Raw genomic sequence first — 27,510 nt, forward strand, 5'->3', positions numbered from 1 at the left:
GTGAATGATCATAAAGTTCAATGTAGTGATAATGTGTGTTGGTGTGGGCGTATTCATAAAATGCAGCAGAAACCACTCTTTGCTCATATCTGTCCCTTGAAGGGAGTTGGTCTTCAGATATTGTGGTTCTGTGGTTGAATCGATCTTTGTCGCTCCCAACCACATCAGTACATTTGAAAAACCATGACTAGAGCAGGCCTGCTTGAATAAAATTGCCCATCAGCTAATATGTGCACCAAAGCATACGCTCATCGGTAGTGGTCAACTCCAGTCTAGCATGATTCTTTGGCTGAGTGTATATTTTGTATAAGCCAAGTGGGGTTATACACGATTGAGATGTACGTACAATGCTCGGGATTCAGTCAGGCAAACTTCCCACCAGGTTTGGGCAGTCAGAAATTGATCGTAAATTATTTGTTATTCCCCGCGAGCTTTGCGCAGATACCAACTCCCGTGTCCTACTAAGTGCGGACAAGCAAACTGAAAGAGCCCACGTACATTATATTGATGACTGTCAGTCTTAAAGTTGAAGTTGGTAAACAGGCACGTGTACCAAAACTTGGAACTTTGCTGACAGATACTGTAGCTAAAGCTAATCAGCTCCTTTAAAAACTGCCAGACACTCTTCTACTCTGGAGAATCATTATCATAACAGCCACTATGTCATATCAAATGCCTTTGCTGCTTTGCATTTGAGAAATTAAATGATTCGTAATGAATGCCGTACCACAAGGACAATGAATCTTGCATATTAATTTGCTCATCATTACCGGTCTTTGGGGAGCAGCTAAATTATGGTATGAATCATTACTATTGCTAATCACCACATTTTTGTCGCGATAAGGCTGGTGACTGAATAGGTTAATTATTCACAGGCCAAACAAGGGGCAATGTCTTACTTATCTCCCAAGCAAGGTCTCCGATCAAATGAATCATTCAGTGAGATCATTGATAGTGAATTGGACAGAGCCAGTGCAAGATGTATGGTATGGAAGTTTGCCACATTCTCTGCACTCTCACACAATCTTGTCATTTGCCCTATATCCCGCCCGCCCCCATCCCCCCCCCCCCCCCCCCCCACACACACACACACACCTCCTCAGCCATTTGTGCATCGTAAGACTCCAATCCACTTTTAAAGTTGACTTTCGTAGATGATGTCAAAAATGATACAAAATAGAATTAGTGAAAGTTTTATGAAAGCCTGACCAAACTCAAGCAAGTATAGAAGGTAGGGATATATGTCACAAGGGTTTCCAGAAACCTTAGAATTGATCATTTTCAAATGTGGAAATTACAGTAGTCATTTTCTCTCAAAAGTTTTCTTTTAAAGCTTTCTTCTCTTTCAGTGGATTGGAGAGGCAGAACATACTTCTATTTTATATCATTCTATAGCTGTTATTATTTGGTAATCCTGACTTTTGAAAGGGGTATGGTTAGATATAGCTGCAGTCTTAATGCCAAGGGGAAAAATGCATAATTTGTTCCTGATGAAATCAGTGAGAAAATTGTTTGACAACGATATCATGACATCATCCAATGTGAATATGAGAGTTTGACAGCTATCCATTTCTGAATACAATGAGAAATCTTAGAATTCGGGGGGGGGGGGGTTGTTATTGTTGTTGTTGGAGAATAATGAAGCTTCCTTTGTAATACATGTTTAACTTCACCCATCCCACTGAAGATTATTACTCATGTAGAGTTTCTCTTGAAGGAGCCCAACATCTGGATATTTCATTTTCATTATGTCTGTACAGATGCTATCTTGAAAAAGACAGCAGTGGAGTAGTCTTCTAATGATGTCAGTCCATTTCAAAGAAATGGAGGATGGGGTACAGACACAAGGATTTTTCTCTTACGACTTTTCTTGGCAGTTCTGGTTTCCAGACAATTTGACTTTGGCCCAGGAGGAATTACTGGCCGCACATGGCAAGCAGATGAGTTGGATTGTCATCACGGGGCAATCTCAAAACTCGGTTCTGACTCCCGCATCCCTTCTGGGTTTCTTGGGTTGTAGGGCAAGGGTGTAAAAGCACGAAGAGCGGAAGAATTCAAATCGCTGTCATCGAAGATCTGTCGATGCACACTGTTTTGATTCAGTCTGTTGCTTCATGCGTGTGCATTCAATGTGTCAGAATCACTGCAAAACAATGTTGTTTAGGAAAGAATGAGCTAGCATCTGTTATATCATGAAGAGTTGAAAGGAAAGAGGGCCGAAAGAATCCTTTTCCCCTTCCCCTCCATTCCCCATCTCCACTCCCCCCTTCCTATCAGGCCAAAGTGTTTCTTTCCTTATCTGTTCACCTTATATCATCACCATTGCTGTCCTTTTTGGGGGAAGGGTGGGGGAGAGGTCAAAAATAAGGCATTACAGAGTTTTTCATCTCATTTCTTCTTTCCTCATTCAATCTCAGTGGAGGGAAACCCCTACTTAGTGGTCAGTTATCATATCTCATTCATCAACTTTAGACTAGAGTCTTGCCTTTGCCTTTTTGATGGCATGTAAAAACCATAATGACAGCCAATTTCTCAGGAGGAGGTTTTCTGTTCAACAATTTGACCCTTGAGAAGCAGTTTTGGGTCTGGTGCAACTCTCTCTGTACATCTCCATAGGGGGACATTTTATGAAGCATTTTGTCAGATATTATTTCCAACAAACTGTTACAACCTGCTGAAATCCTTACATCTGATTGGCTGAATGCAAGTTTGTCTGACAAATTTGTCAGACAAAATGCTTCATGACATGCCCCCCAGGTCTTTTATGAGGACAACGCAGTGTCCTTTTTGTGAACAGTTTGGATAATGGTGTGGTCAAAGAGGTTGTGTGTGAGCTGATAGCCTGATATTTGGGTTTCACATGTTTTCTAGGGATAAGCCGCCTCAGAGAATAATTACCACAAAGAATGGATAACTGCAGGGAATACGGTTACCTGAGCAACTGATAGCATACCGGAAGTTTATGAATTTGTGCCACAAGTGGCCACAACTGAAAAATGTACTCAAGAAAGAAAAAAGACAAAGAACTCTTACATGATTACTGCATATTATATTGGCCAAATGTTGCTAGGGATCATAGCAACCAAGTAGCATAGCAATGAATAGAAGAGTCAGAGAGCAAGAACTCCTGTTTTATCTTATCTAAATCTCTTCTCCGTTATTTCTGTTCAATTTCTTCTCTTCCACAGGACAAGCTCTTGTATGATCAGCTCAGGCACTATGTCTTACAGCACGACCTTCTGATTGACAACCTGTACTATAAGGTAAGCCAGTCATTGCCAAGAGTCTACAAACTCACACAAACACACACACACACACACACACACACACACACACACACAAATACCATCTTTGAGGCAAGGACTACGAGGAGATATCTGTCCTCCTGCTGGTAAAATGCATCATCATTAATCCAATGGAGATGGCGAGTCTCTCACTGCTTCACTCGTTGCTAGATTTTTTTTTTTTTGCGTGGAATTCGTCCTTTCTGTGCAGTAATATACAAATGATGCACAGGATAGAGTGCGTTAGTGTAGGTGTATAGTGCACTCGAGGGTATTTACAATTGTGAAACATGCACGAGGCGAAGCCGAGTGCATGTTGCACTACATTGTAAATACCCGAGAGTGAGCTACGCCTCCACTAACGCCACGAAATAATCCTGTGCATCATTTGTTTTATAAAATGGGTCGAAAATTCGAAAACTAACAGCATTTTTCAGCGTTTTTCACGTACCTTTGTGGGTCAAGACGTCTGAAGATGTTCGTCCCAAACATTTACGCACGTCGCACTCGGAAATCCCGCACATACAGTATAAGTATGATGGGGGGTTGGGTTTCCGGACACTTAAGTTCCCGCATGAAAACTTACTTATTTTACATAGAATATGCACCCTTTACCTTAAAGACTTGATATAGACTCCTCATATAGGCCTACTAGACAACATACTCTGAAAACGGCGTGAGAATTAACCTGCTAAATCGTTGGATTTGCCCTTCAAAGTGACTCCATGTACGCGTACGGTCCCACAACGCTTGGTCTACTGTACACTGTACGTATGATACGTACGCCACACATGTTATGCACAAGAGGGAAGAAAGGCTGGCAGGCAGCCCGAACTAGAAGTTGTTTACAGGATTGACAGCGCGTATGCATGCAATTCAAAGGAGCCGCCGCGCGCACAGACGATTGGCAATAGGATTTAACACGCAGTGCAATGGGACTGAGTAACCAAAGCACATGTGACTCATGTGACACATTCTTGAACCCATTTTATAACAGACTTTAACCCATATCCTACCAAATTGTGAGATCTCCATCAAATTTGCACTGAATCCAACGGGCTATGGGTTAAATACAGTAGCATTAGTCAGTCAGTAAAGGTACACCAGAGGACTGCCTAGCTGCATCGTACTGTAGGGTTTCACCTCACATTTACTGCATACGCCAAATATTTTGCCAATTTCGCAAGTCGGATGGTATTCACGAATTTAAAAACGTGAGAAAATATTAACTCTGATCTTGGCATGAGTGTGATGTGCACCCATACATTTCTCCGTTCAAAACGATGATGATGATTATGATGATTATGAAGGAGGAGAAAATGAAGAACAACAAAATCAAAAAGAACAAGAACATGGAGAATGACAACTAAGAAAGAAAGAGGTCAGTTTTATAGAAATTGAAGAACAGTAGAATGTGAATGTGGAAAAAATACAAAAAGAGAAAGAACAGAAGGAAGTAGGAGACAAATTGATGGAAGAAAGTAAGAATATCTGAAATGAATTTAAAGAAAAGAGACTAGATGATTTCACTCAAAGAAGAGAGTACTTCTTTTTAGATCTGGTTGAGTACGAAAGCAAAGCCACATGAATTATTGAATAATATGCAATGAAAGGCCGGCAGGAAATTAAAAATAAATAGATATATACCCTGTGGAGAAATAAGCGAGTTGTTTGGTCATGATGTATGGTAGTTATTGCCTTGAATCTATGTCATGGTTGTGGATTCTGCTGAAATCTATCAATTATTAATGGATACTTTTCTCAAACAGCCTCTTCTTCTCTTGTCTTGTCCTTTTCACGAGTGTGCGCGATCTAGCGTCCGGGATTAAAAGTCATTGCCATCTCTCTTGGTAGACTATGTTCTACTGCTCTACTTGACACACATACAAACACACCCACACCTACACACACACACACACACACACACACACACACACACACACACACACACACACACACACACACACACACACACACACACACACACACACACACACACACACAAACACAAACACACACACATACACAGAGAGATAGAGTGAATGATTAAGTGGCCTCTGGTGTCATCGCTTAAAGAGATTCCAGTTCTTCTTCTTCCCATCTCTTTATGTCGTCCCATTCGTCATCACTCTACTCCCAAGATCTGATGAGCCCCTGGGTGCATTCTATCATAGACTCCACTGTTACAGCAAAATGGCAATGAGAATATTTGCACCACTTTGGTCTGACATGTTCCATGTTCAGCTACAAACAACCACCTGCTGTTGCCGAGATGTTTTGGCCCCCTCCCTCCTCGGCCCCTCCCCCAATGTTATTTCAGAGCAATGTGTCATTTTTCTTGCTTTAACCCATTGAGGATGGTTCAATTTTGCTACAACATGCATTTTCCATAGATGCTTGCCCGAGTATACTCGGGACTCGTCCTCAACGGGTAAAAGTAATTCTTCGCGGCCGCTTTTAGTCACATGGAGTCTTGAAAAAACAAACAACACTAAAGGATGAGATCACACAGGAACAATATTGATCTGTGACTAGTGGATTGTAACTACTGATCATTATTTTTTTTTTTCAAATCTTTATGGTATCTATTGGCCTCAAATGATAACAGTACTTTGTTCACCGGGAGTGTTTTGTACCCATGGGTACAGATGTCTGGAAATGAATTGGTGATGAATTACCTAATCCCCCCAAAGAGATTACCTAATCCCCCTAATCCATATTGGATCACTATGGCCTTCCTGTTGGACTAAGACACATTGCTACACATGCATTGGCTTGCAACCTGTACAACTAGGTCAGGTTTGAATGGATTTCTGAATGCTGATGAAAAAGCTTGGCAAGTTGAAGTATAGTGCTTGACACAAAAAGAATTAACCCATTGAGGACAGGCTGATTTTGCTACAACACATATTTCCCATAGACACTTGCCCAAGTATACTCGGGGCTCATCCTCAACGGGTTAAGATTTTGTTGTTGTTGTTGTTGTTGTTGTCATTGTTGTCGTTGTTGTCGTTGTTGTCATTGATGTAGTTGTTGTTGTTGTTGTTGTTGTTGGTGGTGGTGGTGGTGGTGGTGGTGTTGGTGTTATTGTTATTGTTGTTTGAGAGTTGAGATAAAGATAGAAAGAGTACCTGGTAAGTGTTTCGTCTGAGCATTTGGAAAGCTGATTTGATCTTTTAGTGGCCTAAGCAGAAAGAACAAGAACTGTCCTTCACTGGTCTGACTTTGCAATCACAGTGGATTGAATCGAGTGAGTGATATCAGTCAAGAAATGAAGACTGGTTCAATGTCCACCAAAATGCAACAGAGTGGCAGTGGCAGGAATGTGCATGATTATTGCCTCAATGCAGTGTCCTTTACAAACAAAACAAAAAAGACAAAGGCAAAAAGCTGTCAAAGGATGTATGTTCATCACCTTCCAACCTCGTTTTCCCCCTCTTTAATTAGGACAGTATGTCACTGCGATTGTAGAATGTGTCATCTTTTTTACAAGGAGACATCTTTCCAATCAAATATACCCAAAGGGCAAAACAGATCCAATCAATGTCCCCTTTGGCCATACGTGGTATCTTTTTTTTTTGTTTTGGGTTGTTGTTGTTGTTTTTTAATGGGGGTTCATTTCTTGAACTTTGCCATGAAGTGCATGCCTCTCTATCAGTAGTACAAAAGACACTTCATACTGAGCTTTTAGATTTGATAGCATGTTATATTCATGTTATTAAGCATTGCCCTTGTAATCCTTCCATCTCAAAACATATTCGTTTCTCTACTTGCTTTATGTATTTTTGTTCAACATTACAACCTTAGAAGTGGTTGAGGTGTCAGATCGTGGAGTGGGTGGTCATAAGGTTACTGGCTTACGAGTAATGTTTGTTTTTCGATTATATCATTTCTTTTTCTACCCAGATGTGACAAGTACGTAGATACGATATCTCAAATATACTTGAACAACTAGAGGACATTTGGGGGTGTTGTTTACATTTGGTCACCCAAATTATACATGCTGGCAGTTTGGTCAGAGATTTTATCAAATTGATGCTATTCTGATGCACCCCCAGATGAGAGCCAAAACTCGCTACAGTAGAGGGGTATCCATCATGCCGAGTAGAACAAGGTTTATAGAGCTCTTTGACTTTTGTTTTTAAGGAAGCTGTTTGCAGGTCATATGAAATCTATTCGATGATCTAAATTGAAAGTCTTCCTGGCAGTGTATGAGAAATTACATCTATCGCCACCATAAATGCCTGGAAGAAATCATTCATCAAGGGTGTTGTTATTGAGTCTTCCCCAAATTATGGAGCTCTGCACTGGCATCAGTATCGCCATGGATACTATCTCCAGACCTCTTCCCCTCCCCCTCCCCTCCCCCCCCCCCCCACCACCATCAAGTTATCGAGAGGCATCTGTAGGGCCCTCTGCACTCAAGAGTTGTCATGGAACTTTATCGTTTCACATGATTAATTAGATCTTGACGTCAGCGCAAATCGTAACTGGTCCTTAGTCTGCTTTGTATCAATTTTCCATCAATGACTTGGATTTCGAGATGTAAATTGTGTTATACCCGCACTGACAAATGCACATCTGGTTGGATAAATGATATATGGGAGACGTGTTCTCTCTTTTTTTTTTTTCTCTCTCTCTCTCTCTTTCTCTTTCTTTCTTTCTGTCTGACTTTTGCTCTCTATCTATGTTGGTTTTCTTTGTTTCTTTAGTGTCTTGAGAAATTTAAACAAGGTAGAATCATGATAACAGCCATTAATTTTGTCATCTCAGACAGTTGGAATCTCTTTCTCTTATCAGCATCATTAGTTCAGTATGCATGACACGCCCCATTCATTATTCCAATTCTCTAGTCGTCAGCCGTCATTAAAAGAAAAACAGATACCGATACCTCCCACCGTAGATGGTTCTAATGCGCGCCATTAATGTAATCAGTTGGAAACTTTTTGCCATTTGAAGCCGCTGCTTCGTTTTCCAATCTAGATGAAATTAATTTGATATCGTTGATGTTATGCATCAATGCATGCCACATAAATTCACATGCCGTCGAGTGCACAGGCTTTCTGTTTGAGCAGTTACATGTTGCCCGTTTCTATTTATTTTTTCCCTTCTCTTTCCTGTTTTATCTTCTCTCTCTCTTTCTCTCTTTTTCTCTTCACCACTCCACTCGCCTGGCATTCATAACTGTTATAGTAATCATTATGCAAACACATGATGATATATGTTTTCTGTGTCATATTTATCACTTCTTTTTTGTTTAGATGATAGAGCATTGGGTTATGTTTGTTTGTGCATCTGTCCTCTTTAATGGACCTTATCATTTTGCAGTCTTTTACTTCTAAATAAATCAAAGTGAGCATGTATTACATTAAAGGACAAGTTCACCTTCATAAACATAAGGATTGAGAGAATGCAACAATAATAGTAGAACACATCAGTGAAAGTTTGAGGAAAATTGGACAATCGATGCAAAAGTTATGAATTTTTAAAATTTTTGTGTTGGAACCGCTGGATGAGGAGACTACTACAGCTTGTGAGTCATATGCGTACAACAGTATAAAGAAAATGTAAAAGAAAATTCAACATATTTTCACTTTTTTCGCATAATAAAAGAGCACTTGACTTGCCTCTTTCTAAAGGCGGGGGGAATAATATTACCCATAACATTTGTCGGTAACGAGTCAGGGGAATGTGTACTTTTTTCAAAAGATGGAATTTTGTGAAATTCTCTTTATATTTTCCTTATATTGTTGTACGCATGTGACATCTAAGTTATACATACACTGCAGTAGTCTTCTCATCCAGCGGTTACTGCACAAAAACTTCAAAAATTCATAACTTTTGAACGGATTGTCTGATTTTCCTCAAACTTTCACTGATGTGTTCTACTAATATTGCTACATTCTCTCAATCCTTATGTTTATGAAGGTGAACTTGTCCTTTAATGTGTTAGGCCTCCCGAGGATGTAACTTCTTTTGCAATCGTATGTGCCCAATTAGAAGTACAAACCATCATTAACGCAATGTGTATGATAGCTTTTCATCTATAAGATTTGTCTTGGAAATTTTTGTGTGATAGCAAGTTTTTATTAGATGTGGAAATTTACATGTTTTATGTTGCATTTTGTTTCCTTTAGAGGGATATGACAGGGGGGAAGGGTAGTATAAAGGTACTTAGCAGATAAGTGCGTAAAACTTAGAAAATTGATTAATTTCTCTCTCTTCTCTCTGGAACTCATTGCCTTTGAAACTGAGACCTCATTCCTTCTGTTCAAGAAAGAACTCAAAACCTTTTTGTTTCCGTAACTGTGCGCTTTCTTTCCATTGTGATCTTTTCCTGAATGAAGCAATGTGAGAGGTCTTACCTTTCTGCATCAGTAGTGCCACTGTGTGACAGACATGGCACATATTTGCAAGACATTATTATCATTGATTTCATATTACATTTTTTGATGATATCATGTATCATTCTTGCATGTGACTAATTGTGTGTGACATTGCATCAAAAGACCCATGAAAACCTGACACATAGTAAAGATTATTTCAGTGAAGTTAAGATTTTGAGAAAAGTGATTCTCAGCACTACAAAGATTACTTACTTTTCACAACTGGATGTTGAAACCCACTATATAATAGTCCCAAGTCTGAACTGTGTGTACTTAGAAAAACATAGTCCATTCTCTGGATATGTTACTTTTTTAAAAAATGGCTTTGAGGTTCAGGACATAGTAATGAAATGACACTATTTACTTTATCTTGCGAGCAGAAGAAACAAAATTGATCAGGTGGTCCTGAAGTGGTGTACTAAAAAAGTGTCAGGATTCTAGTACAAGGGATACTGCTAAGTATTTGGGGAAGTGTTGGCTATGGTTCTGTGCACAATCTGCACCAACTCATGAGTAGCAATTCAAGAATCACAATGTTAGAAAACCAGAGATACAGTGTACATGAGTGTGCAGAAACAGATGAAAAGTACATTGTTATACCTGTGTCTCTCCTTTAAAAAACTGTGTGTTTAGATGAAGGAAGGGTGATTCTTTACAAACAAAAAAAAGCAGAAAGAAGCTTAACTATTTCATGCACAGCATTTTGACCTGTGCAACATTCTGTCAGTTTCATTAGGCACAGTCGCATGTACGTATTGTGATCCAAGGCGAGTATGTGTGCCCATGATTCTTTTTTTTTTTAAATCATGGCTACTACTTAATTAGTGCATATTTACACTGATGTAGGACAATTGGTAATTTGCAGCAAAAAAACAACAACAACTGGAGGCAAGAATTTAGTAATATGAATATATGATAGCCATGTTTATATGTTATTAGTCTCACTTTATCAAAGGCTGTGTCCTATCAAATCTTGTCCTGCCAATATCTCAGGATGTCAAGCTGACCGCCACAAACGATGACCAGTACTTCGTCTTCGAGGACTTCCTCTACCAGGTCCTCCTGATCTTCTCCCGTGACACCAGCGTCCTGAAGCACTTTGGGCGGAGTTCGGCGACCCCGGCAAAGTCGTACATACGAGGTGAGAATGTGTTTCTGTACTTTGGGGGATTCCTCCCCATCCCCCCCCCCCCCTACAATCAGTCTGCTCCAACTAACTTTGGCCAGAAGCAGCATCAATGTCAGATGATGCCACATACAATTTGGAGAATTTCACTGATTCTGGCCACCCCTGTTTTTGCAGCTGTGAAGGGTAATGAACGTTTTGTTTCATTATCTTTTGTGTTGTTATCAATCCTTTGTATGTTTGTCCGTGGAATCGTCTGATGAGCACATTTAGGGGAAAAGGATAGCATGTGGAGAACAAATTTCATGTGAGTTCGTTAACCTGAACCACCCGCACAGTACAGATGTCTTCTGTATCGAGAGGAGCCATGAAGGTTTCATTTACCAGGGGAAAAAAGTACATTGCACTTGACAGGGACTAAGGATGTGCTAGCATTTTTCATTTACATGACTGCCAGTCAGTGTCTTCCAGACAAAAGTTATTTCTTTTCTCCCAACCCTCCTCCCCTTCCTCAATCACTTGCATGTAGGAGAAAGTACATATATGAGCGTATCAGATCAGTAGAGTTTATAAAGCCACATACAATATGTCTTCAGCTATTACAAGAATTTTGTTTGTGTGTCTGTGCGTGTGTATATGTGTATATGTGTTTGTGTGTGACTGTTGTAATTTTGAACAGTTTGGTAGCATTTCCTGATGTTAGAGTATCATGGTATTTCATTATTCCTGCTACTAATTATCAAAACGTGATGCTGCTTATAACACATGTACTTTAGAATAATTATCTAGTGTGGGTAAGGAAGTCACCAAGTGTCTTTAGTTTGTCCATAATTGCAATGATTATTTGTGACCGTGCACCTCAAAACGAACATAAAGTCGCACACACTGATTTTGCGTGAGGACTGGAAATAAGTGAAATGGGTCAACCTAGCCGAACTTGACTTTTTCATATTTTCTAAAAGAGCAGGTCTTCTTTTACATTATGCTAAAATTTGGTATCATACAACGGGCAGGAAAGTGTGTTTTTTAGCAGTTTATCTCGAACATTTTTGATAGAATAGTGTGATTAGGTGTGTCTTCAGAATCCCTTTTTCATTTCTGAAAAACCTTGTCCACACTCTTCACTTTCTACTCTAATAACTTTTGCAAGGATAGTGCTACTGCTTTGAAAGTTGGCATTAATTATGGAAAGAATGTGTTAATGAGACATGCTTAATTTCAGTTTAATCTGATAACCCCTTCACTGTTGTTACTCCAGTGGTTTACTTCCTGTTTTTTGTCCCATTCATCGCACAGCCAGCACGGTTTGGTAAAGATTAAGCGCTTGAATAGACACTGTACTTCAGAGCCTCTTTTCTCAGTTCACACTTTTTCTGAGGTTGTGCTTTCTTTCCAATATTTAGATAGGTTAGGAGAGTCCATTTGCTTTGAGTTATACATCATTTTAAAGCTTAAAGTCTGCTCTTTCAGAATATGGTCTTAACTAAAAATTCATGTCTGGCGACTTTTTGTTTGTTTTGAGGTGCACTGTCACATTTAGCCCTTGCCATTTATGTCTTTTTAAACATTCTGTCAAGTTTATGATGGAAATTAATATGTGTCTAACCCTGAGAGATGGAGAGAAGGAAAAAATAAGGCTGTTTGAGGCAAATGTTGACAAAATTACAGATGTTGGTAATTAATCCAGTGAATAGCCCCCCCCCCCCCAAAAAAAAAAAAAAAAAAAAAAATCATGAATTTTCCAGTGTATTGACATGATAACTAGTAACCAAATATTTGCAAGAATGTGGTGGATCTTGTGAAAAGTCTTCGGAAGACTTCTAGGACTCTGCTAGAAAATGAGTTGAAATAGGGTTCAGGCAGAAAAGAGACACTAATGATAAATGAATAAACAAATCAAATGTAGCCTTTTATCTTTGGTTGTGCTTAACACAAAATGCAATGTTAGTCAATGGTATGCCTGCAACAATAGTAATTGGCAGCCAGTTGTTGTTTTATTTTTATTTTTTTGTGTATTGGGTTGTTGTTATTGTTGTTTTTTGGATTGTCTGGTTTTTATTTTTCTGAGATAATGGTTAGAGTGCTTCGCGCCACATACTCATTAAACCTGAGCGCACAGTGCAAAAACAGTGCGAGATGCAACATTCGATAACATCTCTTTTGACAAGGACGAGCGAGGTCAGAGTAGTCCCTAATCTAGACCACAGATCGCTACATCCTTTGTCCTTTCCAAACATGATTGCTTTCTGGAGTTGAAGTCGGACTACGAGAGTGGCATTGGAAAAGAGCAGGTGAAGACGACAAGATCTCATCACGTTGAACTTTTTGGCCAGAAAATGCCATGATTTGCCAGAAAACATCCCAGGGTTCTCCAGTTAGATTTTTTCCCTTTATTTTTTCTCTATTTTTTTCTCTTTTTTACAAGCATTCAGTTTTTATCATTCTAACATCCAAACTATGAATAGTTATGCATTGAAAAAAAGAATCAGTCATTACAGACTTCTATAGGTGCACAAAAAAGGTACCACAGCTGTAGTTATTTTTTTACACTAGGTTTTAGAGATAGTGTTAGATTTTTACTATCCAGTTGCTATTGAAATTTTCAGATACACGCAGAAGATATCTATTTTGGGGGTCTTGATTGCACATAGTAAAGAGCCTGCAGTTGCTACTGGCACATATAACATTGTGAGCAATAATGTGCTAAAATGTGTTGTTGTTTTTTTCTATTAGAGAGATAAGTATGTGGATTGTCCCTGATGGGACTCAGGATATGCTGCAGCAATATTTCTGCTTTGATTTCAATGTTTATGCATGTCTTATCTGTGGCCAGTAAGATTTCTCTGATTTCAAACTCATGGTCTGTGTTTACAAAAGGGTACAAATTGTGTCATTACAGAAGAACTGGTGATCTTCACAACCATCTTCCTTGATTCAAGAATTTAGTTATGTAATACAACAGTAAAAGAAATCTGTGTTGTCATGACATAAAGAAAGTGGATTGTATCCCCCCCCCCCCCACCCCCAAAATAAAGGTTTCTCTGACAGATCTGTATTCATCCACTGTTCAGATTTACCTGTTGAAGACTAGTCCCAAGTATACTCGGGCTGGTGACTATGAGAAATGCATGTTGTAGCAAAATCAGTTCATCTTCAACAGGTTAATTGTGAGTTTTATCATTGCGAGGACATCAGTATTAGTATGCAGCAAATGGAAATATGAAGGATAATAGTAGTTTGGTTAATAATAGATAACTCAGCAGATTCTCTTCGAGTCTTTTACTTCACCAGGGGACCAAAAGATCTGCTCTCTACAATATTTGGATCACAGATGGAAAAGATAATTCCATTGCAGGAATGAGCGCAATTATTGGCTAGTTGCTTCTTGTCAAGAGCAGAAAGAAAACAGGTCATAAACATGTCTTTGTTCTTCTAAATCATTTGCCTCTGCATTTGTTTAAAGGAAGTTATATCTTTTATATGTGACCTTGCACCTCAAAACAAACAAAAAGTTGCCAGACATGAATTTTTAGTTAAGACCATATTCTGAAAGAGCAGACTTTAAGCTTTAAAATGATGTATAACTCAAATCAAATGGACTCTCCTAACCTATCTAAATATTGGAAAGAAAGCACAAACTCAGGAAAAGTGTTAACTGAGAAAAGAGGCTCTGAAGTACAGTGTCTATTCAAGCATTTAATCTTTACCAAACCGTGCTGGCTGTGCGATGAATGGGACAAAAAACAGGAAGTAAACCATCAGAGTAACAACAATGAAGGGATTATCAGATTAAACTGAAATTAAGCATGCCTCATTAACACTCTGTCCATAATTAATGCCAACTTTCAAAGCAGTAGCACTATCCTTTCAAAAGTTATTAGAGTTGAAAGTGCAGAGTGTGGTCAAGGTTTTTCAGAAATGAAAAAGGGATTCTAAAGACACACATAATCACACTATTCTACCAAAAATGTTCGAGATAAACTGCTAAAAAAACACACTTTCCTGCCCGTTTTATGATACCAAATTTTAGCATAATGTAAAAGAAGACCCGCTCTTTGAGAAAATATGAAAAAGTCAAGTTCGGCTAGGTTGACCCATTTCACTTATTTTCAGTCCTCACGCAAAATCAGTGTGTGCGACTTTATGTTCGTTTTGAGGTGCACGGTCACATATGCAATAGATTAGCTTGCCACTTTCTTATCCCACCCTTTCTCACCTCTTGTTTTACATATCATTGTGAAATTACCATTTAGTCAATGTTTGCTTTTAACCTGTTAAATACTCGTCCCGATTATACTCCAGCAGATGTCTATTGGAAATGCAACTTACAGCAAAATCAGCTCATCCTCAAAGGGCTAAAATATGTATTCCTGGTTGTACATACATGTAGGCCTATGTCCTGCCCAACCCTTTCCTTCCCTGCTTGTTTGGGCTGATTTGGCCTATTACTGAGCATACATGTGCTTTCTTTGAGTTATCACAACAGCAGGGACCTTCATCTCTTAGCTACAGTTGCGCTTGCACAAGTGCAGATACATAGTTCGATTGTTATTTTAGCTCGGACATGCAATCAAAGCTAAAAGCTGAGGCATGTTGTGTAAATAGAAAGCCTCCACACACTGCTAAAATGCAATTACAGTGGAACAGCATTCCAGTGATGACCATGTTTTATCATACATGTACTGGAGTTTCAAAACTCTTGGTATGAGGCATCCCCATGAGGCATCCTCACGAAATTGAGGCGTATGAGTGATCTGAAGGCATCAACCCGGGCTGTTAATCTCATTAAGTTCCATCAGCTTATTATGATGTTGCAGCGTGGTTCATTTCACCAACATAAAATGGATCACTTTAATAATTCCAATTTCAGCATTCATTTAAAAATTATTCTTTTTTTTTCCCCGCACGACAGAGGGACCATTATGGTTGTAAACAAGAAATATTTGACCTTGATAATGGGGGAACAATGTCTGTGCCTATGGATGAATAGCAGTGCCAGTTTGTCACGGCTACCAGTCGACCAATACAGATGATTTCAGTTGATATTGATGTAATTAATTAATCTGTATGTAGCATATTATCATGATTTCATGTGCCCTTCTTCCATCCACGCCTTCCCCCCCCCCAAAAAAAAAAAGACACAAAAATCAATGAATATGCTACAGAACTTCTTCTTGGAAGAATATGAACCTCTTAGGAAAGGAAATCAACAGAGGATAATGACCTTGCTTCCAGACTGTTTGATGATTTTTGCCGGTGATCTATCACTTGGTCTACTCCCACTTCATCTAATAGCCATTTAGTCTCAACCCACATGGTCTAATCCCATTTCGTCTATGACCAGTTTGTCTAATGACCATTTAGTCCAATTGTCACTTAGCCTCATTACCAGTTGGTCTATACTTCCAGATGGGCTATGCCCATTTCGTCTACTATCCACAGTTTATTAGACAAAATGCGGGAAAAAAATCCAATGAGCCAGAATTGCAATTAGACCATCTGGTCATTTGACAAAATAATAATAAATAAAATAATTACCTAAACTGGACATTAGACCAAATGAGGATTAGACCAAACAGGCATTAGACAAAATTGCAAGTAGATCAAATGAGTTTAGCCGTAGTGGTGTTAGATGAACTGGGAAGTAGTAGACCATCTGATATTAGACCAAGTGGCAATAAACCATTTTTGCGTAGCCTACTCTCTGCCTGTTTATTCCCCTCTTCTTCTTCTCTGAAATAGATCCATGAATCTGGTAACCAGACTAAGAGGCTCCTCGTTATTATCATGTGACTTTATTTTCAGGACTTGTGTCCCCAGAAAGCTCATATAATGTGGTGGAGATATTCAGAATTAGCACCATAATTTTGAATCTTTTCTCCTCTGGAGTGATTCCTTGAGTCTTGCCTCGTCAGACTGAACCGAATCCTTGAGATATGTGAATTTTTAATATGTAACACCTAGACAGATCCTTGTCATTTGATTGGTTGTTTGCTATTGATCATTCGTCCCATTTTACTGTTACGTCATCATTGTGGCAATTGTGGCTCCATTTACCGTGCAATCTTGGATCCGTACGGTTTACTCCATTGAACACACGCTGAGAGCCCACACACTATGCTTGTACATTATATTAAAAATGCTTGCGTTTGCAGTGTGTGACAATGACAGCGCGCTAGCGTGAAGCACTCAGTGAGCACTCTCTTGATCTCAGATCCTGCACATTCTCCCTTGTTTCTAAATTCATAAAACATCAAATGACAAGGATCTATTTTAGGTGTTATATAAAACAAATAATGAATGTTTTTCATTCGTGCAGTGGACAGAATATTTCATTCAGTGAAAGATGAAATTTTTTATCCATTCAATCAAGGCTGCGCCTCGTTGAATGGATCATTTTTATCTTTCACCTCATGAAATAATCTGTCCATTGCACTCATAGACATTCATTATTTGTATACTATTCTGGACTCATCATACCACAAAGCAAACTTGAGCTGATGGTGTGCAACATGTGGTATATGTAGTGACTATCATGATTCTACAAGAAAGGGTGGTTCATTATGCAAGCACACACACGAACACATACACACACACACACTTACTGTGTCATAAGTAATTTGCCTGGATGAAGATGTGACTTTGCCAAGTTGACTGGTTCACGTCTCACTGACTTCACTTGTCTTTGCTCCTCGTAATAATAATAATAAGTAAAGGCATCCTATCTTTGTCTGATGGGATTACAGACAAGGCAAAATTATGATATAGTGGGTGCATTGTTTTGCTACATTCGTTTTGTTTATCTCTGTTTTGTTTAAACCTGCTTATTTTTTTCAACCATTTATGCCCTTTTTAAAAATTTTTCTAGCTTCTCATTCAACCATTATGTTACATCCTCAGTGATAATCACTCAATTTGAAACAATGTTGTTGTCATAATTACCAACATATATCAAACAACTACAAGGTCTCCCAGCGATGTACATGTTGTATGCCTCATGCCGTTGCAAGTCAAGATGAGTTTACCCGGTAATTGAGCAGGGATGGTTCTAAGCGCAGTCGACGTCTACATTCTCCCCAGTTCTGGCGGAATCCCCATTAGGTTCACATCCCGTCTTTGATTTGACAAATGCGACGAATCAGCCTGAACTGAAGCAACAAACCGCGGCACGAGGAAGCCAGTAAAGTACACGGATGGACCTCACTCATGTGAATTAGAATGTCCCATGTCTAGGATTTCCAAGAAGACATGTCAACTACTACATTGTACCTGTACCTTCACCCTTTGGCAACCTTTGGTTGAGTTCGTCTCATGGGGGGGGGGGGGGGGGGGGGAGGGGGGCGAGGGAGGCAAAGAACTTAACAGGCGAGGCGCATAAAGCTTTTCTCTGAGCACTGCATGTACTTATCACTCTCGGAGTGCCATAGATGCATATTTTCCTGGTTTCCATTCATAATTTCTCTCATTAATTCCATTAGCAGAGCCAAGCGGAGGATTTCTTCTTCTTCTTTTTTTCATCATTATGCATCAGGTGTTCCGAGAGGGGAGGCCAGCATCGATGTGTATTGACTTCGCTTGTTAGGTAGAAAAAATACCTAGACAGACTTGAAGATTGAGTAGCTTGAAAGGGGAATATCAGTTCAATCTACCCAAGGTTATGTCTCACACATCTGACTTATAAATGTACCTGCAGTTGTAATCTGATAATTTGTCAGCACTTGAAATGTGGATTTTTTTTTTTGTATATATGTACGATGTATGATCATATGTATTATACTTATATATACAAATATATCCCAATGGAATCCCATTTTCTTTGCTCATTTTTCCACTAATAAATTATATTCATTTCTGGTCAGTTTCCTTCTGTTTGGATTTGTTACATACTCAGAAAGCTGCATCACTTTGGTGATCCTTCACATTTGTCCCCAAGTTTAATTTTCCTTCGGGTTTATGCCAGGTTGAAGTGTGTGCGTGTGTGTCACACACAAACACACTGCTATAACTTCTGACCATTTGAGCATTGAGAATTAAGAGTTTCTGGGATGAAGATTGTATTAGGGCTATCTGTAGCTCAGTCGGTAGAGCACTGGACTAGCTATCCAGAGGTTGCGGGTTCGAATTCGGATGGAATCCCATTTTCTTTGTTCATTTTTCCACTATACAAATATATTATCAGATAGTATAAATAGATGGATTGATGTAGATATCCGTATATCATATGTGACTGTGCACCTCAAAACAAACATAAAGTCGCACACACTGATTTTTCGTGAGGACTGAAAATAAGTGAAATGGGTCAACCTAGCTGAACTTGACTTTTTCATATTTTCTGAAAGAGCAGGTCTTCTTTTACATTATGCTAAATTTTGGTACCATAAAACGGGCAGGAAAGTGTGTTTTTAGCAGTTTTATCTCGAACATTTTTGGTAGAATAGTGTGATTAGGTGTGTCTTTAGAATCCCATTTTCATTTCTGAAAAAAAACCTTGTCCACACTCTTCACTTACAACTCTAATAACTTTTGAAAGGATAGTGCTACTGCTTTGAAAGTTGGCATTGATTATGGACAGAATGAGTTAATGAGGCATGCTTAATTTCAGTTTAATCTGATAATCCCTTCATTGTTGTTACTCCAGTGGTTTACTTCCTGTTTTTTTGTCCCATTCATCACACAGCCAGCACGGTTTGGTAAAGATTAAGCGCTTGAATAGACACTGTACTTCAGAGCCTCTTTTCTCAGTTCACGCTTTTCCTGAGTTTGTGCTTTCTTTCCAATATTTAGATAGGTTAGGAGAGTCCATTTGATTTGAGTTATACATCATTTTAAAGCTTAAAGTCTGCTCTTTCAGAATATAGTCTTAACTAAAAAATCATGTCTGGCGACTTTTTGTTTGTTTTGAGGTGCATTGTCACATATTGTCTTTTGTGTTAAATGTCTTTAATGCCATGGAAAAACGAAAGAGCTTAGTACTTGTACCTCCATCAGGCGATCTCAATGTATCGGAACACGCCCGACATTTCTGACACTAACCTGATAGTCGGTCAGGGGTCCGTTTCATGAAAGTCTTATAAGAGACTTTTCACTCATAACATACTGTCCCAGAGAATTTAGCGCAATATTCGGTCCAGGGCTGTTTAAAGTGTCTGTCTGTCTAGATGCGTCTGTCAGTCTGTCTGTCTGTCTCTCTCTCACTCCACAACCTTGGTGTCTCATTACTTATTGGCTTATTTTGTTTCCTTTTTTATATCCGATTTGGTTTGAAGTTTTTCATTTTGTTTTGTTTTGCTTCTTAGATTGTATTTTTTTGTTGTTGTTTTGTTTGTATGTTTGTTATGTGCCAGTGTAGAGGTGTACTCTGTAGAGCTCTGTATGTAACAAGGCAAGATATGATCACAGTGATGGACTGATGTCCTTTACTTGTTTGAAGAGCCTAATAAATGTTGCCTAGATGCCAGCATTAGCACAATAAGAGGATGATGACGGTGATTACGCCGACGCCCATTATTCAATTTCATGCCACCGAGCATATCGTCTCTTTTCCACCGATTCTTTTTCTTTTTTTCTCTCTCTCATGTGTGATGTTGGTAAAACAGGGTATGCTTATGCCTTTCTGTCTTTCCCTTCAGCTTTGATTCTGTGCATGTTTTGCTCTCTGAATATATGTGTACTGGATCAGCTTAGCTGCCTCAGAGAAATACAGCCCGATGTATTTTCTTGTCTTTTTGCGTCGTTCTCATGCATCTTCTCCCCGATGTGCTGGTGCCAAGGGTATTATGTCACAGGCTTTTCCAATTTGTGACTGTGATGTTCCGAAGGACGACCGAAACTGTCTTTTAAAGAAACTGGGAGCAGACTATGAATAATCATGGAGAGACAACATTGATTTTTTTTTTTTACTGAGATACTCGATGTTCAAGGTCAAAGTGGAAAGATCAATGCTTCGTTGTAGTATCATCAAAGATTTTCAGCATTATGGATTTACTCAAGAAGTGTTTTCACAAATTCATTTGGATTTGTCAAGGAAATAAAACTTATAAAAGAAGCCGTGTGTTGACTTTATCTTCCATTGGATCTTTTCATAATAAGATCTCAAAGTCAGGAAGTTTGAAACTTTGCTTTTCACTTGATAAGTCAATGATAAAAATAGATAAAACCTGCCCCAAATTGGATCAATTTTGCTATAGGATAAAATCTGAAGGCACAATTTAGCAAAATGCATTTGTGGTGCTCAACTTCTTCAAGGCCAGAACATAGATATCAAGTTAAAATCTTAGCTTGCAATAGCAATTATGATGTATCAGAAATGATTATGCAGAAGAATCTAGGGAAAAGGTCAAAGGTCAATGAGGGATATACTGGAATGTTGATTTTCTCAAACACAGTATTAAGGATATGTTTATATTGATAGTATGGATTGAATAATTACCTTTTAATTGATGTTACCAGGTATATGTAGTACAGTTTTTGAAAATGTTGGTTGCCTTTGAAAAAGATTTTTGTTTTATAAAATGCCAACAACTTTTGTGCATTGTGTGAAAATCATTTCTTACATGCACCGCTGCATCTCCCAAGTTGACAGAAAATGAACTTGATACCCAAGTGTTGCAGACTTACCTAGAATGTGATGGATGACTGGATGGCTTGGTAACTAACCAGGGGGATTTGGGTGAGATGTGCCGATGGATGTGCGCCCCGAGAGAAAACTCCAGCCGGTGCAACTCCTGGAACGATATAAATGAGTCGGATCATGAAAGAAAAATGCCACATGGCCTTGATCTTGGATGCCTCTTGTCAGATTGAATTTATGAAGCATCAGCGCGGGGAAAACTTATCTGTAAAGGGTATCGGTGAATTAATCCAATAAAGGAGGGAGGGGGGTGGTTTCGTTTGTGGAATTGAGAATGTTAGATGGCGTAACTGAAAGATTTGTGCCGCAGTGCAAGATCAGAGCGAACACATAAACTTTAGAAAAGACTGGGAATTGAGAAAGTGTGTCATACCATGAAGAATAATGAATAAAAGTTTAAGACATACAGATCTGAGTGTATTGCTAGTTTATCAGATTGATGCCACATCATATATGATGAATATATAAAGTTAGGCCAATAAGAAATCATTTCTTAGATTTCCCCAGAGATATGTGCTTTGTCTTTATCAAATTTTGTTTGATTATTTAGGTAACACTTTTAACCCGTTTTTTGATTTTGCATCAACATGCATTTCCCATAGACCCCTGCCCGAGTATACATGGGACTCGTCCTCAATGGGTTAAGATTTTGTTTCATGAAAAATGCATCGATGTGTAAGTCATGTTCCTCGGGAGAGTTGGGACTCCATAATTGACTCTGTACAGGTCCTACAGGGCTCCTGCTGGCCAAAGATTTTAACCTTGTTTATCAGTGTAGCTATGATGGTAATGCAAACTGTTGAATGTTGTACATGTACACATACAATCATGTTCATCAGTGTACCTACTGTATCCTCTATACTAAGAAGTAGAAAGGATTCCCAATCATGAGTTTCTGTCTAGGTATTTTTTTCATATTTTGAAATTTTGTCATATCTTCCTACAAGATGTATGTGTACTGTAAAACCAGAAATTTTCACATGCATTTTAATTTCTCAAATGTCAGGAGAGCCAAGATTCGCAAAATTAGAATGCACACGAAAGCTCTTGCCTATGCTGTAATGCATTGGATGCCAGTGGCATTTCATGCCGTGAAAAAGGCTGTTGGCTCCGATTCGTGAAAATTTCACGCTGGGAGTATTTCTTGCTTTTAGTACAGTATGCTATTTTTTCATCAGATTAGAACTGGTGGAAAGATTTGTTCATGCTGGGGAGTGCATTTAATAATTGCTTTTATGATGTAAAGTATCATAGATATGAATTTTGAAAGAGGAGGAGTATTTGACCTTTTCACAAAGTTTTGATAAGATAATGCAAAAAGAACAACAGCAACAAAAACAGCAACCAAACATATGTCAGTTCCGTAGGCATCAAAGCCTTAACCCGTTGAGGACGAGTCCCGAATATAGTCGGGCAGGTGTCTGTGGGAAATGCGTGTTTAACAAAATCAGTCCGTCCTTAACGGGTTAAGATGATAATGTGGTTCTTTTCTTTATGATGATGATTGTGTGGATATTTCCCCCCTACATGCTGTAAAGAGATAACTCTAAATGTGAGTGCTGTTAAACTTTCTAGACCCTATGGTGCCATCATACTGCACCCATCCCTACTGATGCAGTAATTATACCCCCGCCAAACGAAGTTTGAAGGGGGTATATAGGAATCAGCGGACGGTCGGTCGGGCGGTCGGTCGGTCGGGCGGTCGGGCGGTCGGGCGGTCGGGCGGTCGGTCCGTTGCAAATCTTGCGTCGCGAACTACTTCCTCAGTTTTCAACCGATTCCCATAAAACTTGGCACAGATGTGTGCCTTGGGTTGTAGATGTGCAAGACGTATTTTTTGACAGTACCCAAAAGTACGTTGCCATGGTAACGGCATATTATGGGCAAAAATGGGTACAAATCTTGCGTCACGAACTCCTCCCACAATTTTTGATCAATTTTTATGAAATTAGGTACAGATGTTCATCTGAATATGTTAATGTGCAAGACACATATTTCCGCAGTGGCAAAAAGTGCGTTGCCATGGTAACGGCATGTTATTGGTAAAATATAGGGCAAAATGCTTCATGGCAAAACTGCTTCATCAGTGTTCTTCCAATTCTCATGGAATTCATATTGAATGTTTGTCTTAGGATATAGGTCAGCATGACACATTTCTTGACAGTGACAAAAAGTATGTTGCCATGGTAACAGCTCACATATGAGCCAAAATGATGGAAAATTTTGTGTTGCAAACTACTTCCTCAGTTTTTGCCCAATTTCCATGAAACTTGGTACAGATGTGTGCCTTTGGTTGTAGATGTGCAAGACGCATTTTTCGACAGTACCCGAAAGTATGTTGCCATGGTAACGGCATATTAATGGCAGAAGATCAAGGAAAGATCTTGCGGATTTAACTACTTCCTCAGTTTTTTGACCAAAGCTTATGAAATATTGTTTTGACCCAAGCTTATGAAATGTTGTTTGGCGGGGGTATAACCAGTTGCTGTAGCGACATTTCTAGTTTGAACCCGTCTCTGTGTGTGAATACTTTTTAGAGCAAATGCTCAAACATCATTGTATAATGAATGAATGTGTATATGTGTGTGTGTGTGTATAATTATAGTTTGTGTTGTGATAAGTTTGTGTCACTGACAGCAAGTGCATATTGCCTTGAGAACAGCCAAAGCAGAAACAACCATTCCAGAGACTCCAACTCTCCCGCTTTCGACGGGAGATCTCCCGCCGAAAGCCCATTTTTCGCGAAATCTCCTGTTCTCCCACTTGAGATTTAATTTCTCCCACTTAAAATGATTTTTTACTTAGTGTCATCGTATGTTGAAAAATAAGCCTTTAGATAGCACAATATAACATCTAGAACCCTAGAACTGGACCCGGCCACAAGGAAATTTGCGCTTCGCGCACATCAAGTTGGAGTCTCCCGTTTGCTAGGGGTTTCAGACGGGAGAATCTCCCGATCAGGAGGTGCTTGGGGTTGGAGTCTCTGCCATTCTCGTACTGCGAGTTCCAAATCCAAGCATGTCTCACAATTGACATAGATGGCGCTATACCACTCACCATGGCACCATGAGATTTTTAAGCAGTGTGTTTTAACAATGTTTGTATCCGGATGTACCTCATAAAGATCATCTTGCATTGTGATGCCTACATATTGCATTTCTTTAGAAATGTATTTTCTCATAGCATTCGTAGTTAATTACAAAATGTTGATGACATTGCATTGCATTTTATCAATACTAAAAGAGCACTGTCATAATGGAATAACTGTCCAATAACTGCAATGTTGAAGGCACAGGATACATACATTGTATTTTATCTTTTAATCGGTCCTTGGTCCTTGAGTGTGGAAACTGATATTTGATTTCTTTTTTTTTAAAGCAATTTAAGTATTGCTTTAGGCGAGGAGGAATTTGTGGATATGTTGTAATGATCATGGCATTTGGTATCCAACATTGATATTACTGGAGTACTTGTGAAGTTAGAGTGGGCAGATTTGGATTAAACTCGAGGAGATGACGTGATTATGATTAATCTAATCTTTGTGAAATACGTTCTTCTGTCACACAGGAATGCTGGGAGTGGATGAGTTTGCTGTAGTGTATCCCCCCAATGGCGTCATCCCATTCCATGGATTTGCCATGCTAGGTGAGTGAAGATTTGCAAGATCATTAACTACACTCCAGAACGAGAAATTGATAAATGTCATTTCGCTCAATTCATTCAGTATTTCATCTCATCATTCGTGGCATCTGTGGTACTTCAGTGACCGTGCGTATTTAGCTTGCAAATGGAAAATTTCAGTCATAATGTATGGCATAGCTGAGTAAGCTAATCTCCTCTCAGCTCAGTTAATAAGATAATATTCCTCATATCACACAAATATCTCCCAACCTGGTAGTTTCTAATACTGCTGTTATTGAAAATAATTTTCTCAAAATATTCCATGAAGAGTCTGTCCTAGGAAGACTAACAGTGCAGGAGAATCCAATTTGATCAACAGGTAGGTACATTACACTTAAATGACCTAGAAAAAAAGTCTTTATCCACTGTTTCGTGAAGATGTGTGTGGACTATCGTCACTCAAGACAAAAATAGATTGAACTCCCAAGATTTCAGTGGTAATGGCAGTGATTCAAATTCGAAGCTTGAGAATATTTGCACGGATAAGGAAAAAAAACCCCAAAGATTACAGAATTTGTCAGTAGAAAGTGACCAGGATGGTCATCAATGGATGCTTCAGTGATGACCAGTGGAATGTAATGTATTGGCGCGATTCCCTTCTCTCCATTCAAATGATGTAAAAGCAGAGAGTGGAAATAAAGATGGACGACCCGTTGAATTTGGCCGATTGTGCTTTATAGTAGATTTCTTAAACAATTCATTCTTGCACCAATGAAAATCAAAGAAAAGACATGATCATGTGGGTGGCATGCATCCTTCATTAGTGAGATGTTTTCTGTCACCCTAAATGACATACAAAATACGTTTTTGATGAAAAATTGTGAGTTAGTCATTTGTTCCTTGCCTTTGAGGTCAGTAAACTTCCTTTTCTGAAGCAGATGCATTACAACTTTTCTTCTTTTTTTATCCTTACAACAACAAGTAGAACCAGAGTATTGTTGCTCATTGTCACAAGTGACCTTTATTTTTTTTTTTTTTAAATCATAATTTTGACACCAAATAGAATGTGATGATCTCAATTACTTTAGCTTGAAAGCAAATTTGATTCAGTGGGTGTTTCTGGCTTCAATTTGTTTACAACACATCATGCATGTAAGGATCTTGCAGAAAAAAAAAGAAGAAGTCTAGGTTAAAACTCAAGCAAGTGGCCCAAGTAGCTTCTGGTCAGTGCTCCCTTCATCCTCTGTGATCCTGTTTACAGAAAAATCAGAGAGAAAGAGAATGAAGAGAACACCTTTTAGTCCAGAAGATGTTGTTTATATTGTTTAAAAAGCCATGCCTGCTCAGAAGATCAACTGCAGGCTGAGCCATTAACATGCTGAATAATACCCCTTTCACTGTTTCAGTAACTCCTCTGGCTCGGGCCAGGCCCGAGCTAGGTCTTAAAATTTTGAGTTGATGAATAGGTCGGGCCACAGTGGCCCGCGCCAGGAGTGGGCTATTTTGGCGCTGCTGAAGCTAGCACCAGGCGCGGGCTAGGCTCAGACCTGGTGCCGATCGAAGAGTTTATGAACGATAGCAGCACCAGGCTCGGACCAAAATTCCTTGCACGGTCAAAGGTGCCTCCGCCGGATTGCGCGTTCAGTTACCATCATGGTAGTTATCCCTTACGTGGCTAAGTTCGTGAATGGGTCGTCATAAAAGTAGCGCGACTCTGCTATAGTTACTGAACGCAATTTTTACTGCTTGATGGTGCGGGCCAAATTAGCTCAGGCCAAGAGCTGGCCAAAAATGCATGAGTCACTGAAAGGGGTATTAGAATCATAGCATCTATCAACAGCAAGACATACATATCGTCGCTGGGGCGACAAGACCTCGTATCTACAAAATGTCAAATGTTCAGGAGAGCCAAAAAACATGGCGGCCAAAGCACTATAGTAAATGGGATAGCCTTTCCTTTGACATGCTGTGGTGGCTTCATTTTTGGAGTAAGACAGTTGGGACTTAATTGGACGGGACATCACTTAAGCCATTATTTGACTGTTAATCCAAAAAAGTTATTTTCACCAAAATTGCAGATACAAGGTCTTGTCACCCCATCGACGATATGTAACTCCTCCTTCTACCCGTCAAACAATTTTGCATCCCCAGGACTTGCTCTGCATGAGCCATTCGAAAATTTCTATTTGATTCAGTGATCAATGTACAGAATCAAGCAAGACATTTAAAGGTACAAAAGTAGAGTGTCCGTTAATGACACGCTACCAGAGAAGTCATCATTCGCCCTCACCCTGATGACTTGGAATCGGTGTTTTGATTGATGAACCACAAAGGACTGCAATGTATCATCATATTTCGGCAGGTCCTGAAATAAATTCGCGGAAGCTGTCGTGAACTCAAATGCAGAACATAAGAGACAGAAAATATAATGTTACAGGCTGTGATACATCATCATATCTTTTG

The 27,510-nt window shown here is 39.2% G+C and overlaps 1 protein-coding gene across 1 annotated transcript in view; it reads left to right on the forward strand.

The window, feature by feature from the left end:
• The window catches only part of LOC139737455 (TBC1 domain family member 19-like), a 222,724-nt gene that overhangs the window by 187,966 nt on the left and 7,248 nt on the right, over positions 1 to 27,510 (forward strand). The window contains exons 10-12 of the mRNA XM_071648131.1: positions 3,189 to 3,263; positions 10,664 to 10,811; positions 24,994 to 25,071. Coding sequence (XP_071504232.1) covers positions 3,189 to 3,263; positions 10,664 to 10,811; positions 24,994 to 25,071 — 301 coding nt within the window. The remainder of the gene's footprint in view (positions 1 to 3,188; positions 3,264 to 10,663; positions 10,812 to 24,993; positions 25,072 to 27,510) is intronic.

This window comes from Diadema antillarum, unplaced genomic scaffold, assembly GCF_040938485.1.
Source record: "Diadema antillarum isolate AM-2024a unplaced genomic scaffold, OU_Dant_1.0 seq00000693_RagTag, whole genome shotgun sequence".
NCBI lineage: Eukaryota > Metazoa > Echinodermata > Echinoidea > Diadematoida > Diadematidae > Diadema > Diadema antillarum.